General features: G+C 39.9%; 2 protein-coding genes across 3 annotated transcripts in view; one reads left to right on the top strand and one right to left on the bottom strand.

Annotated features, from left to right (window-relative positions):
- The window catches only part of LOC121398758 (6-phosphofructo-2-kinase/fructose-2,6-bisphosphatase-like), a 21,994-nt gene extending 19,075 nt beyond the window's left edge, over positions 1-2,919 (top strand). For both annotated transcript variants that reach the window (XR_005964508.1, XM_041577997.1), the window contains exon 4: positions 2,832-2,919. Coding sequence is in view for 1 of the 2 variants with exons in the window: in XM_041577997.1 (XP_041433931.1) it covers positions 2,832-2,850 (19 nt within the window). In the remaining variant the exon portion in view is untranslated. The remainder of the gene's footprint in view (positions 1-2,831) is intronic.
- Positions 1-18,736, bottom strand: part of evpl.L (envoplakin L homeolog) — a 26,741-nt gene extending 8,005 nt beyond the window's left edge. Inside the window, exons 1-17 of the mRNA XM_041577994.1 lie at positions 18,496-18,736; positions 13,685-13,784; positions 12,734-12,888; positions 11,826-11,949; positions 9,782-9,898; positions 7,754-7,792; positions 6,395-6,556; positions 4,967-5,074; positions 4,425-4,520; positions 4,000-4,272; positions 3,493-3,647; positions 3,185-3,285; positions 2,817-3,022; positions 2,101-2,279; positions 1,395-1,533; positions 705-898; positions 456-606 (exon numbers count right to left, since the gene is read on the bottom strand). Of these exons, the coding sequence (XP_041433928.1) occupies positions 456-606; positions 705-898; positions 1,395-1,533; positions 2,101-2,279; positions 2,817-3,022; positions 3,185-3,285; positions 3,493-3,647; positions 4,000-4,272; positions 4,425-4,520; positions 4,967-5,074; positions 6,395-6,556; positions 7,754-7,792; positions 9,782-9,898; positions 11,826-11,949; positions 12,734-12,888; positions 13,685-13,784; positions 18,496-18,569 (2,373 nt within the window). The 5' untranslated portion in view covers positions 18,570-18,736. The remainder of the gene's footprint in view (positions 1-455; positions 607-704; positions 899-1,394; positions 1,534-2,100; positions 2,280-2,816; positions 3,023-3,184; positions 3,286-3,492; positions 3,648-3,999; positions 4,273-4,424; positions 4,521-4,966; positions 5,075-6,394; positions 6,557-7,753; positions 7,793-9,781; positions 9,899-11,825; positions 11,950-12,733; positions 12,889-13,684; positions 13,785-18,495) is intronic.
- Positions 18,737-21,816: the final 3,080 nt, after the last annotated feature.

The raw sequence follows: 21,816 nt of genomic DNA on the forward strand, positions 1-21,816 counted from the left end.
TTCAGCTTAAACCTCCAGGGCACGGCCTTGAGCATGCTCAGTTTGCTCCTCTCCCCCTCCCTCTTCCCCTGCCTGCTGTAATATGAGCCCAGAGCTATGAGCGAGCAGGGAGAGACTCAGGCAGGAAGTGATGTCACACCAAGCCAATATGGCAGCTGCTATTCTAAACAAACAGAGAACACTTCAAGAGCTGTTTACTCAAGTATAGTAAAGCATTCTACAGAATAAATATAGTGTTATAGCTTGCACTATTGTGGCTGATCTATTGGCAATAAACTGCTTCAGTAGCTTTCCTTCTCCTTTAAAAAGAAGATAGTGTCTGTTGTGGATCCCGCAAACTTGCACAGCCAACTGTGCCCTTGTAATTGGAACAATTTTAGAGACCGGCTAATCCAATTGTGTGTTGTATTATGTTTCTGCTTGTCATTACCCTTTACTTCATAAACTCTGCTCACCTTCTGAGACTGCAGCTTGTAGTTGACTTGGCTGGGGCTATCTGATGATGTGACTTGGTTTTTAGGAAGACCTTTCAGCCAGGTGTCCAGAGCCTTATAGGAAGATTTATACTGTTGGTAAGGCAGGTTGGTGTCTCTCAGTATCTTCTCTCTGATGAGATATTACAGAAAAACACAATTTTTACCTGTCATACCCGTTATCAATCTTTAGACTTTTCCTTCTGTGGGTTGTGTCCAACCCTCACTTACCTCTGGTCAAGCTGGTCAGCAACAGCATGGTAGCGGTCATTGAGATGTTGAACTTGCGTGCGTTGGCGTGGCAGGTCAGGCGAATGTTCCTGGCAGTTAGTCTGTAGAGAGCTGCATGCCAGCTCGGTGTCCTTCAGGCTCCTGTTTAGCTTCAAAAGATTGTCTTGTTTGTCTACAAGGTCTCTCTTCATTTTCTGGGAGAGAAAAATAGAGCCAATATTGCAGATGGTATGTTCCATTTGAATTATACATGCTGTGAATGTTGTGGTGTTTATACAAATGGCCTGTAGGTGTCACTGTGCACAAGAGTTATACTGTGTATACATAGTACTTTCTAAACTGCTTAAAGTGTTAAAGTTGAAGTTGAAGCGTAATGGCTACATGAACCTGCTAATAAAGCACTGTTATACTCTACTCATCCTCAGCTACCAAAACATAAATGTATTCCTACCACCCTGCTGTGATTTTATTAATGGTTTTCTGCTTGTCTTCTCTGTAAAGTAGCCTCTATCTCCGTGAACTCACCCATAGTTCTTAAGTACCCATTTCACCTGGGTTGCTTCTTGGTTTTTTGTCACCTAAGATGGCAGAACTGATGCCACCTCCCTAGTCTCACTCTCCTGCTGGTGTCCTCTCTCATATCAGAAGCTCCCACAACCTTCTCTGGAGATCATGCATGGAACAGCGTACCTGAATTTCAGAGGCCCGCTCTTGTAGTGCATTTGGGGAGTATAGGATCCCGCCATCCTGCACCAAGGAATTCTCAAATCCACTTATCATTTCATCAGTCTTCTTAATCTGATTTTCCAGGTTCAAAGATGCTTTGGCCCTGCAGAAAAGACAGAATTGTGTTACCATAGACATAAAATTGCAGTTTCTAAGAGAATGTTATAATAGTAGTAAGTAACCTGGAGGCTGAAGTAAAAATAATGCTCTCTCAGTAGAAGATCCAGAGGTTGCTTTCTTCTAGAGGTCTACACATAGAGACTTTTTTGTGTGTAGAAAAAAAAAGCTAAAATTTCTGTAATTTCATGTGTTGCAAATTTACTCTGTCTTTAGAAGTTATAAAATATTGGACTCTTGGAACAATATCTTGCATGCAGAGTTTTAAATATTGTCATGCACTGTAACATTGGTTTAGCTTTCATGCTTTTTGGTAGCATTGCACCAAATCCAGGAATTCTTAATTGTGAGCCAAAATTAACCCACACCCTTAAAGTCAACTGATTTTAAAGAGCTGGCCAACTGATCAGAATTAAGAATTAAGGTTGAATTCTTCTCTGTATAGGAACAGATGTATCAGGAGAACTCAGATTTTGGTTTAATTGAACTCAGAGTTTGGTTTAATTGAACCTAAAGCATAAAGCCAATCATGGAAAACCTGAAGCCAACTTACTCCTCTCCATAGAGCGAACTTAGGACCTTGACATCTTTGTACTTGTTGTTGATATTTGATTGTATGCTGGGGAGCTGGGAGGCTACTGTTCCTACTGGGCTCTTGTTCAGGAAAGCCTCACACTCTTTCTTCACTGTGTCCTTCTCCAATGCTATGTTTTGCAGCCGAAGGTCAGTCCCCTATAAAGGATTGGAAAATATCAATGCAAGGTCACATTACACACTTAAAATGAAACCAGGGATGGCAAAATCAAAAACCTCCCATGCTCCCATGACAGCAACTTGCAAAGCAAGGGGTGGTCGGAACATTAGAGGATAGAGGAAAATCAAATACTATGTAAAGTATGGATGTTCAAGCTGCATTTGAAACTGGCCACCGACTGGACAAATAATATCTGTAATTTCATGGAGTAACATGAGATTTGCACGTTGAGTCTCTGCTCTTTATTTGCATTAACATGTAAACAGTTGTAAGTTATACATTGTGTATAATATGTCATTGTATTAATCTTCTTATTCTGCATACTATTTGTTATCATATTGATGTTTATGGTAGTATTTCAAACACAACATGTAAACAGCATTTTGTTTGGTCAAATAAGAAGTGCACTTTGGTAGAATAGCTTTATTTTTTAGTAAAATATCATTCAATTCCACCTATATTTGTTACAAATAAATGGTTGGTTTTATAAAAATATCTGTGTCTTATCATCTCACCTCTTGTTGTTTCAGCCTCCCAGCCAAATCTTGACTGGGTGAAGCCTGACTAACTGGAGAGCGTACCCTGGACAAAACCTCTTGCTCTGTGTTCTTCAGGTCATCCTGGATCTTGTTTAGCTTGTTAAGGAGCTGATTTGCCTGGGGATCCTCACTTGGTATACTTGACACACGAGCTGGAGGTGCAGGTGGAGTGACAACTGGAACTGTTGAACAGGTATAGTCAGTGTACAAAAATAAACAAAATGTCCAAATGAAGTGTAAACAATTACTGTTATTTTGAACTAATGTTGCAGGTTCCCACCATAGTGCCCACATTGCATTATTTTGATGTGTGTGTGTTTGCCAGGTACTGCCTAGTAACTTACCAAATTGGGTTGGTTTGGCAGGTTCCCGGTTTCTGTTGGATTTCAGTGTGTTCTGTACAGCTGTCTTCTTCTTCTGTGCTTCGCTTATCTCACCCTCCAGTCTGAAGATGACAAATAGAGGGGAAAAAATGTGTAGGCCCTTTGAAAAATACTAGCAAAAAAAATTCAAGTGGAAAGTTTGAATGAACTATATTCTGAAGCTAGGATTTTGCATCACATAGCACATGATTTTGTCATTGATGCAGTTTCACTATGAACCAAAAAGATAATGGAAAGGGCACCCACTTTCCCTCTTACATGACACTTACCTCTTCAATTTATCTATGGCCTCTTGGTCTGGAGGAGAGATTACAAAGCAGGCAGCTGGCACAGTTTTGGTCTCTCCCCCTGGACCCTGTATCACCCAGTTGTCAGTCTTGCTGTTGTCCTTTAAAGTGAAGACCTCTCCCTTTGAGAACTGCATCTGTGCAGAAAAGGAGCACAATCCTGTTAAGATCTTCCTCTTCAGGTCTTATTCATTTCTGTGGCATTCAGCTCTCATCCTAGCCCCCAATTCTTAGCACCCACCCCACAGTTCTTTATTTATTACACACATCCTTGGATTTAAAGTTGCTAAAACACTTATGCGTCTGAGAGCTGGAAGAACGGCTTCTATGTTTCTTGCAACATACATCACATTTCCTCCATGTTCTTTTTAGTTTATGGCAGATGGTTGGGATACATGGCTAATTTCTTAGAATAGGGTATTAATTTTGGGCCCCTGACCAATATATAACGGTAGTGGTGTAAATGAGACATTCATCTAGTCATCTTACATCAGCAGAATCCCAGTCACAAATGGACTTGATGGTTAAGGGCTGCTTTGACTTTATCCTTCGCTGTTTTATGGGCACAATCTCAGGGGCCTTGTTTTTAAGAGCGGACAAACTCTTCTCAGCCTGGATCAGCTGCTTGTCTTCCTTTTCCAGCTGGAGCTGCAGTTCTGAAGCTGCCCCTGGTGCTGCCAAATTATTGTGGCTGAATTTGGTGTCAAGGTTTCTGTTGACCTCTTTTAAAGTTTGAGCTACGGTGTCTGCATCATCTTGAAACTGGAGGTAGAATTTGAACAACATAATGAAAGACATATTACAAGCCCATAATGTTCTCACTGTCTGAACTTCTGTATTTATTATTAAAGCAATGATAATGCTGCTATAACTCAGTATGGAGATTCTCATGGGGTGTGTGCAACCTCCCTCACCTTTTTGTACTCCTCTGCGTTCTTCAGATGGTTCTCCTGACAGATACACAGATTGAGAAAGTTTTGCCATTCATCCTTTAGAGCTTCGTGGTGGGCCTGCAAGTTATTAAAAGGATAAGTACAATGTTACTAACAAGTGTACAAGCACAAGCAGATTCACAAGGTAGAGCAACAACATTACATCTCATCTTGTTTCGTCTATGCAGGTCCCAGTTCTTAGATGCCGGGATACAAGGTAAGTGGTTATAGGTCAGAAGGATGACAATTTGCATTGACTTCATGCATTGTCTGTTTTTCCATTTCATATGGATCTGTTCATACAGTAATTATTAAATAAGTAAGTTGCATTAAAGGGTTGATTTATATTAAGAAACATTAATGTTGTTTCACCTAAAGAGAGAGTACTTTACAGACACACATTACATGTTTACATATGGCCCCAGGTTTCTTCCCCACACAAAATGTTTCTGCTCTATATAAGTTCTGTCTTTTGTCACTGTGACATGTTCATTGCCCTGGGCCATTTACAAGACCATTCTCACCTGAATGCAGGGGACGGCTGGATGATTTAGCTCGATCATCCTCTCCCCATCATCTAGAAGATGATTCACGTTTTCTTCCTGTGGCAGCAGGTCCTCCATTTTAAATCTCTACAGAAAAGAGGGAATGAGGTGTCTTACTAAATTTGCACTGTTCATTGTCTTTATTACAGCCTCTCGACACAGCCTGCTCACCCTTGATACTGAAACAGAGTATGTGGCAACATCATTTTCTCAAGACATTGCTACATTCCAAGATGATATTGTGTGTATAAACATCAGGAGAAAGTCTTTGGCCCATTTCTCCAAGCCTAAACATCAAGGAAACGACCACAATGTCTTGTGGAGTCATATATGAAAGTCTTCAGGACATGCAGGTCTTAATTCTAAAAGGGAACTTTAAAACTGAACGGGAAAGGAAGATTTATGAATTCAAATGTATGGAGTTATTTAACACATTAAGACAGGGCCTTAATTTAGGGTCAGGTTTCATGTCACACTATGTGACCTGACTGAATCCAGACTATTTACAACCCACCCTAATTCATTGTATTGTCTCTACAATTGATCTCTGTCTATCTGTAACTTCCTAATTTATTGCCCATGAACACCTTTCACTGATCTAACAGTATATATGCTGTGCCTTTCTAGCTTTCATTTGTATTTTGCCTGGCAAAGGGGCCTTGGTGCTCCGAAAACTTGCATAGTTTGCATTTATTGTTAGCCAATATAGGTATCACCTCTACAATACTTTAGTTTTTTTTACTTGTTATTTTTACCTCTAACGTTGCAACTAAATTTCATTATTGCATGATAGACCAGTAACCCACTACAAAGAGGTTATCACTTGTTAAGCAGCACAAAAGGATGGACGTAAACAGTTCTGAAGGCTACTCATATCTCAGTAGACTTTTGGATAACAACATGCCTATAGTACTGCACGAGCCTCATTCTTCTTTATGCTGAGTTTTGCATTTGGGCTTCTTAGTAACAACACCCACTGAGCCATACAAACAATGCTGTCCAAACCTCCTTACGTTTTGCACCTTATTTTGAGTATGCGTATATGTAACCACTGTGTAACTTGTCTCACTGCATTCCAACAGTAACCACACAACCTTTTGTCAGAAGAGTTTTTGTTACAGTATTTCTGCTATTAACGTCCTGCAGTCTCTGGATGAAAAAAAACCCAGAACTCCCAGTATAGACCTCACATGCTTATCGTCAGTACAGCCTTGACAATGAAGCGTATAAATATCTGCAAATTAACACTATACCCTACCCACATTGGTATGACTCCTAAGTCATTTTGCTTTTTTTTTTGTTTAAGACCCAAACAGATACAACAGTTCTGCTCAACAACTAATCTTTAGGGCTACTTGATGCCATAATTAAGGAACAACTTTAAATGGTGGACTGCAAGTCACTAACCTCATATTGTCTGCGGGTGGCAGGCAAGTCAGGTATCTGGTCACTCCAGTCCTTTCGCAGGATCTTGTTCTGCTCCTCGCTGAGAAACATTAGTTCCTTGGTGCAACCATGGAGGTGATTATAAAGGCTGCCCAAATGTCGACTTCTCCAAGTGGACTCTTCCTTTTTTTACATAAAAAGCAGGAAAAGGGATTGATGCTTGCAATTTAATACCCAACACTTGCAATACTGAGTATACCATGAGTTTGCCATTACATGGTTCATGTTAGAAAGTGATGTTGGCAACAGTGTTATTCCATTTCTCTTACACGCAGGAACCCAGGATTCGTTCAATCTCTAAACTGACAGTATTACACTTCCTGAAGGAATAAGTATACAGCCATCCTGCTCAAGGCTTTTCTGCTGCTCTGCTTTTGGGAAGCACTTACATGGCTGAATATGCTGGGAAATACTTACAGTATGCCAATACGATATACTTAACCTGCCGTAAAGTTGGTCTTAGGACACAGCAGATATGAAATTAGCCCTATACCAGCCCAAGCCCAAATACCAGCCCAAATACCAAAACCTCTGTGCAGACCCAGACTGGCAATCTCTGGGTTCTGGCAAATGCGAGAGGGGCTGCTATAAGGTGCCATAGAAAGCCAGCATTTAGTGGGCTGGTGGGGGCTGTTTGGGCCTCTGTGTGGGCTAATTGGGCCTGTGTGTTCCCGAAATTCCAGGGCTTATTTTAATTCTCAGTCCGGACCTGCCTCTGTGTCATCATGCAGTGATAAAGACTGTGTTCCTATCTCTCATGGTAGTCTTCCCTTGCACTAAGAGGGGACAGCTCTATGTCCTATAAATAAAATCTGTTTAAGTGATATGCAGGTCAGGAAAAACTCAACCTACACCTGACCATAACCCGCAAAACCTTAACCTCCACCAACCCAAAACCCCAAATTGTTACCACTTTGGGACCCGAGTCCAAACCGTACCCACTACTTTTCTCTATGTACACTAATTCTGTGTGTGCCTCTGGTTCCAAGTCAGGGAATCTTTGGGAGCAGGGGAGTGTACTTCCCCACTCTGACCTGCACCCAACCCAAACCAAAGATGGCTGCCCAAATTTAAAGTCAAACTCGCCCCAACTGGAGGAAAACCCACTGTTCCCAAGCATCAGAGGAAGAGACAAACATTATGTAACCATAGTTCCTGTCTGGGTCACTGCAGGCTCAATATCCTATATTTCCCTTTTGTTTTTTGTGACCCTACAATGGGAAGGATTAACCTTTTTAGGTAGCCCCCCCTACCTTTTCAAAAACATAGTAGTAACTGCATTCCCCATGCAGGAAAGATTAAACTTTTCATAAGACTGACCTGTAGACTCCGATACTGGTTCTTAATGGCTGCATTGTCCTGTTAAAACACAATTAGATAAAAATAAAGATGATTAGACCTGGTTTCTACTGACTATTAATCCCTTTTATCTCTGTGCCAACAAGCCCCTCTGACACCTTTATACAATTCATTGGTTTATCCTCAACTATTTTGTTTAGGAAACTGCTTTATTTTTGAGCGACATTACAGCATGACATTTTGTATTTGCAAAGAATTAGTAATGTTGTCACATCCTAGCATGAATAGCAAGGCAGAACAATACAGAGGACGACAAAGTGTTTTCATGCAACAGAATGTTGAAGGATCCCTACAACATGCACTCCATGTTTAGCAGCAGAAAGTTTTAAAACCATCAAATAAAATTAATTTGAAAATACTGCAATAATTAATCAGTGCAACAAAGCAACAATGTGCATTTAGTAGAAGTGCTCCTTTACTTTAGGGCTATTCTGGTACCATGTGTAGGTGAGATATTAGATGTGCTGTGCCTAAAGCATGAGAATGAGATTGTTGATTAGATATTTAGATTAGGACCTTATTAGGACCTACTTCTGCTGGGAATGGCTCTACTAACACTGTTGGATACTGTGGTAGCAAGTCTAACTCACATGCTCCATAGTGCTTGTTCTGCTCATGTATAATGTTGCACAAACCAATTTAAAACCATATATTCCTGCGGTGCTTCTGCTGCCCCTCTGACTGGGTCCCCACCACTTTTTGGTTCTGCAGCAGAAAGTCAATATCAAATGATCCATATCTCCTAGCTCTTGTGCGGCCCTCTAACATTAAAGGGATACTGTCATGGGAAAACATGTTTTTTTCAAAACGCATCAGTTAATAGTGCTACTCCAGCACAATTCTGTCCTGAAATCCATTTCTCAAAAGAGCAAACAGATTTTTTTATATTCAATTTTGAAATCTGACATGGGGCTAGACATTTTGTCAATTTCCCAGCTGCCCCCAGTCATGTGACTTGTGCCTGCACTTTAGGAGAGAAATGCTTTCTGGGAGGCTGCTGTTTTTCCTTCTCAATGTAACTGAATGTGTCTCAGTGGGACATGGGTTTTTACTATTGAGTGCTGTTCTTATAGCTACCAGGCAGCTGTTATCTTGTGTTAGGGAGCTGCTATCTGGTTACCTTCCCATTGTTCTTTTTTTTGGATACTGGGGGTAAAAAGGGAGGGGGTGATATCACTCCAACTTGCAGTAGAGCAGTAAAGAGTGATTGAAGTTTATCAGAGCAGAAGTCACATGACTTGGGCCAGCTGGGAAATTGACAATATGTCTAGCCCCATGTCAGATTTCAATATTTCAATAATTGAATATAAAAAAATCTGTTTGCTCTTTTGAGAAATGGATTTCAGTGCAGAATTCTGCTGGAGCAGCACTATTAACTGATTAATTTTGGGAAAAAATTTTTTCCCCATGACAGTATCCCTTTAAAGGAACAGTAACATCAAAAAATTAAAGTGTTTTAAAGTAATTAAAATATAAAGTACTGTTTCTCTGCACTAGTAAAACTGGTGTGTTTGCTTCAGAAACTCTACTATAGTTTATATAAACCCACTGCTGTGTAGCCATGGGGGCAGCCATTCAAGGGTCAGGTTACATAGCTGATAATAGATGCATTCTGCAGAATCCCATTGTTTTATATTACAGAGCTTATCTGTTATCTGCCAAGTAACCTGTGCCTTTTTTTGTCCTTTTTCAGCCCAAATGTCTGCCCTTATCGCTACACAGCAGCTTATTTATGTAAACTATAGTAGTCTTTATAAAACAAACACATAACTTTTACCAATGCAGGGCAACAGTACAATATATTTTAATTACTAAATGATTGATTTAATTACTTTGAAATGATTGATTTTTTTGGTGTTACTGTTCCTTTACTGAGACCCTAGGATGGAGCATTGTGCATTATATGGATTTAGTTGTTGTGAATTACATTGCAGCAACATTTATATATAATATAAACATGGTGCTCAGACTTTGCATATTTGCTTTCACCTGGTTGCGTATTTCATTTCCATACTCGTCGATCTCTCGCTGCAAGATATTGTGTTCTGCAACCTGCCGCTCAACCTCTGGCAGGCTGGGCCCGTACTGTCCATTTTCTATTTCTTTCTGTAGAGAGAAGTGGGCAGAGATGTGAGAAAAAAATAACCATACAAAATTTCTGATGAGACAACACTTTTTTCTGTAGTGTGACTCCGATCCTTGCAAAAATGTACCAGAAATCAGTTTTTGTTAATTATCTGGCTTCCTAACCTAACAAGTGTATTTTTTAAAGTTGTGATATTAGTGTGTAGGCAGCCGTCTTAGCTAATGTTGCCTGGTCATGTGCTTTCAGAAAGAGCCAGCACTTCAGGATGGAATTGCTTTCAGGCAGACTAGTGTTTCTCCTACTCAATGTAATTGAAGGTGTCTCAGTGGGACTTGGATTTTTACTATTGAGTGCTGCTCTTATATTTACCAGAGAGCTGCTATCTGGTTACCTTCCCATTGTTCTGTTGTTAGGCTGCTGGGGGGGGGAAGGGAGGGGTGATATCACTCTAACTTGCAGTGCAGCAGTACAGAGTGACTGAAGTTTATCAGAACACAAGTCACATGACTGGGGGCTACTGGGAAACTGACAATATGAGGCAGATTTATCAAGGGTCAAAGTCAAAATTCGAATTAGAATTTTGAGGTTTTTTTAGTGGAATTCAGCTAGGGAATAGTTAAAATTAGATTTGAGTTTTTAAAAAAATTTGAGTTCGATTTTCTAAATTTATCTGTACTGGCCATTTAAGCATTCAAATTCGACTATTCACAAACTAAAACCTGCTGAATTGCTGTTTTAGCTTATAGGGGACGTCCTGGGATCAATTTGGAGTTTGCAGCCTTCCTGAAAATCAAGGGTTTTTTTGGAGAAAAAACTTGAATTTGATTTAAATTCGATTCGAGTTTGAGGGTCGATCCCATTCACCGGAGTTTGAAAAATTAAATTTTTTAAATAAATTTCAGTTGGTCATTTTTCCCCCCAGAAATTCAAGTTCATTCGAGTTTTCAGAAATTCGAGTTCATTATCAAGGGTCAAATTTAGAGTTCAGGGGAGTTCCCATGAACTCTAAATTTGACACTTAGGGGCCGATTCACTAAGCTCGAGTGAAGGATTCGAATGAAAAATACTTTGAATTTCGAAGTATTTTTTGGGTACTTCGACCATCGAATGGGCTACTTCGACCTTCGACTACGACCTTCGACTTCGATTCGAACGTTTCGAACGAAAAATCGTTCGACTATTCGACCATTCGATAGTCGAAGTACTTTCCCTTTAAAAAAAACTTCGACCCCCTACTTCGGCAGATAAAACCTACCGAAGTCAATGTTAGCCTATGGGGAAGGTCCCCATAGGTTTGCTAACCTTTTTTTGATCGAAGGATTTTCCTTCGATCGTTGGATTAAAATCCTTCGAATCGTTCGATTCGAAGGATTTAATCGTTCGATCGATCGAACGAACGTTTAGCGCTAAATCCTTCGACTTCGATATTCGAAGTCGAAGGATTTCAATTCGAGGGTCGAATTTCGAAGTATTTTTAACTTCGAAATTCGACCCTTAGTGAATCTGCCCCTTTATAAATCTGCCCCTATGTGTAGCCCCATGTCAGATTTCAAAATTAAATATAAAAGAATAAGTTTGCTTTTATGAAAAACAGATTTCAGTGCTGATTCATTTTGGGGAAAAAAACCAGTATCCCTTTAAGGAAGCTTTACTTGACAGCACACCTAGTTTTTATGCAGTTAAAGCGAACCTCCAAGCCTGGAATAAAAAAATAAGCACCTGCTTTGAAGGCCACTAAGAGCAACATCCATGGGGTTGGTGAGCAACATGTTGCTTGTGAGCCACTGGTTGGGGATCACTGGCCTAGGGGGTGCCCAAATTACATATATAAAGCAGAAAAAAATGCTTCCTGGCCTTAAGTTTTTATTTTCTTATAGGCAGTTTCTTATGTCACATACAAGATATGAAAAAAAATCTCAATCCCTAGACCACTGCATTTTTACTTACCTTCTTCTTGTCTAGGATCTGTGGCCAGTTGACTTTGGGTTCTGGTGGGACAATATTAATTTTTTCATACAAATCCCTGTACTCTGCGCATTCGTTATTAAGACGTTCGTGCAGGTGATGGATACTGGAGATATTGAAAGAGGATATTGATAAGTGCAGTAACCCAACCACGCATTTTGAAGCAATTTGCACACATTTTGTTTATATCTACTACATAAACGTTATGAGTAACACGTGCAATGTATTATTCCTTATACATCTGTCCTTAGTGTTTAGGTCTAGGCCTAGCACCTATGCCAACCCTACGTCCTATTCCTTTCCTTGTTCTTTCTCCAATCCAATTTACAATTCACAGTTCCAGAAATAGCAGAAGAGGAGCATAACTATACCTATACTCCCGTTGATCCCCATCTGCTCTTTTCACCCATATCCTCAACAGCTGCAAGTAGAATTGTGAATTGTTCCCATTCATCCTAAAGTCTTTTCTTTTGGGCTAAAAAGCTTCACCACTTTTACCGACAGGTCCTGTCTAGGTCCAGGGGCCCAGTTGCAGTCAAAACCATTACTGGTACAGCTGTGTGTTGAAAACCGTTGGGGCAGGTGTACACTGCTTAATAGAACTTTCTCTACCTGAGTCACAAGCAAAGCTTCATACTACATTTTGAGCCTCATAATGATTTTCTTCGTGAAATCGTGTGCTGCTTGTTTATATGTGCCTTTGATTATTGTAACACTGTCTATACAAGGTGAGAATGCACAGTTTTATAGCAGAAGATTTCATAAGGTCATAGAACTTGCAAGGTTCCATTTTTTTAGGGTAGAATGATACTTATTGAAGATTTGAAGATAAATATTTGAGGGAAATCTCATATGCTATGCTGTTTGAACCTGCCATCATTCTTACTCACTCTTGATTAATTTCTTGAGCCTGGGGGTGGCCATATTTCTTTGCCTTATCCACATCTAGAAAGAGATCCTTTAATAAAATCTCAGAATCTTTGAGTTTCTGTGCATTCTCCTGCTGGTACTGGAAGGCCTGATTTGCAGCATAGTTTCCAGCATCCTAAGACGAAAAAAAGAAATGTTAGTTGCAGTCTCTTAACAGTCACTCACCCTCAATACCAGGGGGGCAAACGGAAAGCAGGAAAAATCTTGCTGTAATACAATGTAATACAATAATTGTGACCCCAATTTCTTTTTATACCATATTCTAGATCTCAAGCCATTACTAAAGTTAACAGCAATACATACAGTATACACTATACAATAGGAGCCCATTTTTATTTTTTCCATGAATCGCTAAGAATTTGTAATTTACTAATTTTTTTTAAAAAAGAAAAAGCTCTTAAAATTCTAGATTTATTAAGTCTGAAAACCACGAAAACCTCTAATAAAAAGCTTCGCCAGGTAAAAGTTGTTGAGGTTCTATAGGAGCTGCACTGATCCTATTGGACCGCTCAAAGTCAATGTGGCCTTTTAGAGGGTTTTTTTCTCACTAGGAATCGTCCAGAACAACTTGAATTTTTAGAGGGTTTCAAGGTATTTGTCTTTTTTAGCCGTCGTTTGTACTTTTTTTTAATTCAGATTTTTTAAGACAAATCTCACAACATTCATAGTTTTAGAGTTCATGAGTTTTGTCTTGATTTGAAAATCCAACCTTTGATAAATCGGCCCCATCGTGTGGAAAGGAAAAACAATACCAGAAAAGATGAGCTACGCAATAGCAGATGAGTAATCTGATTTGTCTGTGAGTGACATTAAATAAAGATTTGCTAGTGAGTGAGTGACTTTGGTGAGGAAGCCACATGTAAGGGTAATACTGGAAGCACAGGTAAGACTCAGGTGATAGACCTTTCTACCTTTTTTAGCTTCTCGTTGGTCTCTAGGATGTTCCTCTCCACCTGATCTGCATTCTTCTGCATGCGGTTGATCAGCAGTGCTAGTTCAGTGGCTGCCACCCTACGATATTGAGAATATTAAAATGTTGGTGCTATTAATACATCAATCATATTGCTGCAATCTGCTGCCTCTCTTACCACCCAGAGCCCAGGAGGCCTAACAATAATGTAGCCATTGAGGGTCATTTATAAAGACTGGGCAAATTTGCACCTGGGCAGTAACCCGTGGCAACCAATCAGATGTTTGCTTTCATTGGTTGAAAAAAGCTAATCACTGATTGGTTGCTATGGGTTACTGCCCCGGTGCAAATTTGCTGAGTATTTATAAATGAGCCCCATTGTGTTCTGCATCTTGAATGAGCGTTCAGCATAGAGCAGATACAGGGCCTATACATGCACTTCAATAATCCATTGTGTGAAGGTAAAATATGTAAAAATACCCACAGAGGTTCTAATTTAATATGAGCACCAAATTGCACCAGCGCAATTACACACAGAACTAACCAGACTATTTTACTACTTTTATTTTATAACTTTTAGCAGCCTCATGAAAGCTGGATTCTACGGGTATCTGCAATGGCGCAGTTAAAGGGGACCCATCACCTAAAAAAAATATTCATAAACCTGTTTTATCACATCAGTCAAGCAAAATGAACTTTAATTACACTAAATAAATTATTTGAATCTTGTTTGTTTCCTACAGTCTGGGAACTCATAAATACAGCAAGCAGGTAGGAGCCATTTTGAGGACACTGTTATTAAGACAAGCCTTGTATCATCTCAGAATCTTGTTTGTGCACCAGAATGGGGGATCTGATGTCCATCCCCATGCCCTGGCTACACAATTAAATGGTGAAGAGAACGGGGGAATGTGGGGAGAGCAGCGATTTTTAGGTAGTGCTGAATGGAAAGTGAAAGTAATTGTCTGCCCCGCCTCTATGCCCAGGGCATAGAGGAGGGGCAGACAATATTTGATTGACAGCTGAGATGTTTAAATGAGCTTACAACAGCTATGAATGCTTTAATAAAAAATAGAAATTGGATTTCATGTTTAATTCAAAAAGGACTTTTATTATACAGATGTTTGTGTGGGTGACAGGTCCACTTTAATTCCTTTGTTAGTAATAACATTCTGTCCAGCAGCATTCATGCAGTGGCAAACTGATGATGCATTATGCTGCCCATGTCTGCTTCACACATAACGTACATTAAGATGACCTATGGCTAAGGCACTTTTTTTTTGCCCTTTACACCCTTTGCCAACATTTGGAAATGAGCTCTTGCAAGCCTTCCAACATTCCCCTTTATAGTAAAAGGTATGCATATGAAAACTGGTACAGATACTCCACTGGGCTAAAGCCACCCAATTTGACACTAACTAATAGTAACCTGGTAACCTGGGACAGTGAGGAGTTAACAGCTGTCTGAGCAGCCTTTTCACCTTCACAACATAATTTCAAACATTTGGGGCACATTTAATCTCAGTGCATGCAAGCAGGGCCGGATTTACATAATGGCAGCCCTAGGCCCCTCCCTTTTATTCTCGCAAATTTTCATCATTAGGACTGGAGAAATGGGGATTGGTGCATGGGAAATTTAAAGGAAAACTATAGCCCAAAAATGAATACTTGAGCAACAGATATATATATCATATTAAGTGGCATATTAAAGAATCTTATCAAACTGGAATATATATTTAAATAAATATTACCCTTTTACATCTCTTGCCTTGAACCACCACTTTGTGATGGTCTGTGGGCTGCCTCAGAGATCACCTGACCAGAAATACTACAACTCTAAAGCTGGCCATTGACGTAAAGATCCATCTCCTGACCTGCCACTAACCATTCCGATCAAATAAAGTACAAAAGAAGCGATCAGCCGATGTTCTGTACGAAAGTTATGTCCGACCAAAGCTGGTGACAGTCTCCCTCTGAAAATCGTACGATCGGCAATACATGCAGAGATATTACCCGCAGCCGACAGAAATCTTTTAACCTGTCTGATCGACCAAACGACAGATCTCCACCGGAAGAAAAATGTCGGGACTCTCCACACACAGTCCGAAAATTCGAGGATTCGTACAATATGATCTTTGCGTCTATGGCCAGCTTAACTGTAACAGGAAGAAGTGTGGAAGCAAAAGACAGAACTCTGTCTGTTAATTGGCTCATGTTGTCTAAGAAGTATAGTTTGTTTGGTTTGTTTCTGTGCACCGTGAATCCTACAATCCGAGGGGGCGGCCCTTATTTTTCAAAATGGCAGTTTTCTATTTATGATTGCCCAATGGCACATACTACTAAAAAAGTATATTATGAAAATGGTTTATTTACATGAAGCAGTGGTTTAAATATGAGCTGTTTTATGCAATATCTTTTTAAAGAGACCTACATTGTTTGAGGGGTATAGTTTTCCTTTAAAAAACATTTTATCTCTTGAGCATCCCCAGTGTGGGTGTGGTTGGGCAGCATTCTGGCCCCTAAAATCCTGCCGCCCTAGGCCCGCATGCAAACAGCCTTGTAACCAACCTTTTCATATGATCATTCGGCAGCCTTAGTTTATAGGGGAACCAAACCAAAGGTCCCATTTACTACTGCCCACAGTGCAGATGGATGCCCATTCTAGAGAGCCCTGGGTAACTGCATCATTTCACTGTTTGTTAATGCTGCCTTTCACTCCTCATGGGATGTGACAAAAACTTTATAGACCAACACCCATTTATAATAGTGCTGATACTGTTCCATCCCACCAGAGGAATCCATGTAATACAAACATACCCTTATGAAGTGCCAGAAAGCTGGCCAACATAATACTGTCCCTTATCAATGGGACATCCCAGGAATGTGATGCCAGATAAGAACTGCCCAGCATTTTACTGCCTGCTATAAAATCGCTGTTCTTTGTTTCTGTTTACACAGATATGGCACTGAACCAAGTATGCGGATACTTCTACAAATTATTTCAGTTTATAGAGGTAAGACCATATTACACAAACAGTATACTCAAAATTAACTTGTAATTATTATGGGGCCTATTATTCATAAAGAGAAGGGGTGCAGGTTTGGTTCTGTATGTACAAATAGCCGCACCTCTCACCTTTCCTTGGATATTCCTGCTTAGGTGGCGCAGAGTTCTCAAGACGGTCGGCACACGTCATAACACTTGCAAGAATAGAAAGAGAATCGCACAAACACCAAATATGTTGCAGGTGGGGAACTTCCCCTTTTCTTTATTGTGACCACCTGTGCATCAACCTTACGGGGGGGGGGATTAACCCTCAGGATGACAAAGGGAGGGTTAATCCCCCCGAAACGTTGATGCACAGGTGGTCACAATAAAGAAAAGGGGAATTCATCTTAATATTTTCTGAAAAAAACTCTGACCAAATCTGCACCGGTTTTTTCAGCTTATTCATTAATACGCTTTCCCGAAAATTTTGTTCGCGGGAAAAAATCGTGAAAAATCTGATTTTCATGATTTTTCGGATTTTTCATCTGATTGTCATGATTTTTTTCAGATTTTTAACCCGAAAACTCTTTCTTATGTTTTTTGCCTGAAATCTCTGGGGTTTTGCACAAAACCCAGCGCACATCAAAAAATCATTGGGACTTCTCCCATTCACTTATACGCAACCTCGACAGGTCTGAGATGTCGGATTTTCTGTCCGAGGTCTGAGAGTCCGATTTTATATAAAAAAAAATATTTGTGATTTTTGCATTTGGAGTTTAGTAAATAACCCCTATGTAAGTGGTTCTTGACCTTTTTTCTCAGGAAACCCAAATTATGTTGCAGAATCATCTTGGCAACCCATAGTTGGTTTAGTAGTAGAATCATTTATGCCTGTTGTAAGGGAATATGGAGACCCAGCCTAAACAGCACAGGCAGTGGCCCCCTAACTGCACAAATCATGTGTCATCTGGGATGCAAGATAAATTGTGGGTCACCTACAACCCACTCTCGCTGGCCCCTGTATAGAGGAAGCAGACAGCCCCTGCACAGATTGGAGGGGGGTCTGTTTCCTTTATCGCTTCACCACTGAGCACAGGAACCCATATTTGGGGGCCGACCCATAGGTTAAGAACCCCTGACTTAAATCATAGCAGTAAAAAACACGTAGCGGGTCATTATACTGACCATTTACTGACTTTATTCCTTGCTAAGTGCCAATCAAGCATTCCACACCAGTTTGCTATGCCAGTTTGGCAACCAGAAGTGCCTGTTCCATTACATGAGTCGTGAGGTTACCTAGTGGAGCAATCATGGCTCACACAAATAGGGTTCTTGTCAAGGCTGCCTATGCAGACTAACATGTATCAGTGTGATTAACGGAACATCTCTCAAAATAAGTTAATGCAATCTCTATCTGATAATGTGGCTTTCATTTCAGAAAGTTGCAGCAACAGTCTTTAACCTGATTTGCTGCTCAAGAGCAGCAGGTGTGTACAAAGCCATATATACAAATACCAAAAAAAAGTCCCTTCTTTAACCCCTTCACTTCCAAATATATAGAAAACTATTTTGCTCAAAGGAAAAGCAGGTAAGAAGCTCATGAAATGTATTAAAGAAGTATAGCAACCCTTCCCTGCAGGATGGAATGTTCTTGCAGATGTGGGATAAGCCTGCAGCAAGGGATAAAATATGTTGCATGTTCCCAACAGTAGGGAGAGCAAGTCAGACTGGTAATAAAGCTGTTTTTAGCATCCTGTATTTAGTGACAGGTAGAAAACCCATTAATTGCTCAGGAACCCCCACCCTCCCTTTCCTCCACTTACTTGGCATTTTTTGAAGGAGACTTGACTGGAGATTTCGTAGGGGACTTGTTGGATTTGCTCTGCCCTTTAAACATGGTGTTGCCCCCCTTAAGCTCCCCTGGCTGTTTGTTGTGGAGCCTCTTTCCCTCTGTAATGCTGCACCTGAGGATATGACAGTGATCAGCTGGGGAGGACTGTAGGACAGGTCTGTGCTGGAGTGAGCAGACAATTCCCAGAGAATCTAGCCTGAGCAATAGGACCTGAGTACAAGGAGGAGAGGTGTAAATAACCTGTAAAACCAGTTGCATATTGAGAGAGGGAGAGACACTGACAGCGTGACCCCACCCAAAGAGACTGTCCCAGACCCATAAACACTGTATAATGTCATATTTGTTACCGAGTAGTGAGGTAGAGAGGTTTGATTGCTGTATTAACCTGTAATAGGCAAAGAAGCTTGCAATTTAGTGTTGGGAGAAACAAGAGCTGTAGACAGGAAGGGGTTGCCACAAAGTACCATCTACACTGAGCAAGTAGTGCAAAAAATATCCATTAAACTGTGCTGTAGACTATCATAAGGCTACTGTCAACAGAAACAGTTAAGACCAAAGCCCTTTTATTGGTGTTTGACTACCCTCTAAAAGGCTGTAGCTAAAAACCTACAAACTGGATAGCCTAGCTTCAAGCCAGTTAAGCACCCACCCACACAGCAGGACACTGTATTAGATCAGGGTGCAGCCCCCTCCAGGCAATCTGTATATTTGGGAAAATGCCAGATGGGCTGCAGTAAGGTGCCATACACACTTGGTAGAAAGGATACAATGATATTAAAGGTCCTGGCACACAGGAGTTTACTCTCTCCTTGTGCTGGTGACAATATGTTTGATGTAAATTGCCAATGGGAAACCATATGCGTTGTGTAGTAGCTAAACATGGCTGCCACCAGAAATCACGGGCCACATTTTCTGGCCTTTTAAATTGTCCCAGACTGGAGATCCTCTGGTGGTCTGGCAGCCCAGCTCAATACTGACCATATCTATCTAAATCAGGTTTCCCCTGGAATGAGTCAGAACAAATGTGAATGGTGTGAAAAATAATTTTGTACCGTATCCATGGTACCTGTTCTAGTAAGAAAATAAATACTTGAGACTATATATTGAGAAGAGACTCTCTGTGTGTGCACGACTGTTTAGGAAATCCCAGGAGGAAAGTGTAAATATACACCCTAAGCACATAAGACTTCCTTTTAGTGGAAAACAGCAATTTACCTGATAGGTAGCTCATAGGTATATGAGTAGTAGACAAGACAGCCTTTGGCTGCTGGAGGATTTTGGGAGTTGTTCTGCACCCATTTGAAGGGCTGTCTCTATGTTATATAGAAGTATTATGGAATTTGTTATCTGGAAACCTGGTTATCCAGTAAAGCTCCGCATTATGGGAAGGCTGTCTCCCATAGACTCCATTATAATCAAACAATCCAGAATTTTTTTAATTTCTCTTTTCTCTGTAATAATAAAACAGTAGCTTGTACTTGATCCAAACTAAAATACAATTAATTTTGACGCCAGTGACAATTCTGACGCCGAATCCAGAATTGCCACCGAATCCAAAATAATTTTATTTTCGCCAGTGAATTTACACGGCAATTTCGCAAATATATTCGCCGGCGGGGAAACGTGGAAATTCGTCGCCAAAAATCAATTTCAAATTGTTTCAGAATATCACTCTCTACCTTCATTTAAAGTTGAACAAACCCTTTAACTATTCCCATGGCCTTTTATTTGACAGGCCATGGAGATAACACGGCAGCTCCCAGCCAAAATATATAGAAAAAAATGTTATGGGCACACAATAAGCTGTACACACATTGGGGGTTATTTATCAAAGTCTGAATTTATCTCAATATTTTTTGCTACAAACTCCGATCAAATCCGCTCAGGGTTTTTCCGCTTATTTATTATTACATTTTCCCGAAAATTTGCTTTGCGCGGAAAAATTATATTTTCAGGATTTTTTTGATTTTTTCATCTGAATTTCACAATTTTTTCGGAATTTTCACCCGAAAACTGGATAAACGGGGTATTGCATGAAACCCAGCACACATCAAAAAATGTTACTTCTCCCATTGACTTATATTGACTTATATGCAACTTCGACTGGTCTGAGATGCCAGATTTTCAGATTCAGACTTTTCCATGCTCAGGGTTTAGTAAATTTCGAAAAAAAAATTTAAAAGTCAGATTTTATAAAACAATTTTTTCGTGATTATTGGATTCGGAGTTTAGTAAATAACCCCCATAGTGTACTGTATAAGTAAATAATATGGCAGTACAGAGAAGGAATGTTCTGGGCACACAATAAGCTATACCCTCAAACTGTACTTTCTAAGGGAACCTCCTACCCATATGTATAAATATGAATATACAGAGAGGAAATGTTCCCTTCTACCCATATGTTTAAATAGAAATATACAACGAGGGAATGTTCCCTTCAACCCATATGTATAAATACAAATATACAAAGAGGGAATGTTCTGGGCACACAATAAGTTGTACACTCATACTGTACTGTTTAGGGGAAACAATATCGCACATCCAATTATACTGTATATATATATATATATATACATACAAAAATACAGGGAATTATATAGTACATACAATAACAGCTATACTTACACTATACTATCTGAGAGATACAATAAAACAGCTCCTGGCCATATGTATAAATAAATATTTACAGAGAAGAAATATTGTTTATATATTATTAGGTGTGCTCTCGTTTTTAATGTGTGTTTAATATAATACCTTTATTATACAACAGCAAGCACGGATAAACAAGGAGAAAGTGTTGCCATATATATCTTTATGTACTGCCTCATTACTGAATTAATACTGTACAGTGAAAGAGAAAACAGCTCAAGTAGAACGTATTTCCCCAGCTACAGCCTGCTCTGTCTGCAGTTAGACACAGTATATAGAATTATATTCATCCCATGGAATGAAGTTACTTTGTGCTTTTTGAATGACCAGCAATGGCCAGGAATTTAGACCTCATAGATGTCCAACTAGGTACCCAGTTCTTGCTAACCACTACTCTATGGGCCTTTTACTGATACCGTGCACTTTACATACAAGTATATTTACCCAGAATTAGACACCACATAAAGCCATTCACAGTTCACAGTGCTATTTCATTTATTGCTGAGACAGGTGTTTGTCTTTCTTAAATATATGATCTTGTATAAGTTAGACTTATAATGACAGGTGCCTCTGCACGTTTAAATCAAACTTTAAAAGGATTAAAAGTGCATGTTTGGGTGGAGTGAATGCTTTAAAATCACAT

The sequence above is a fragment of the Xenopus laevis genome, chromosome 9_10S (genome assembly GCF_017654675.1).
Source record: "Xenopus laevis strain J_2021 chromosome 9_10S, Xenopus_laevis_v10.1, whole genome shotgun sequence".
Classification (NCBI taxonomy): domain Eukaryota; kingdom Metazoa; phylum Chordata; class Amphibia; order Anura; family Pipidae; genus Xenopus; species Xenopus laevis.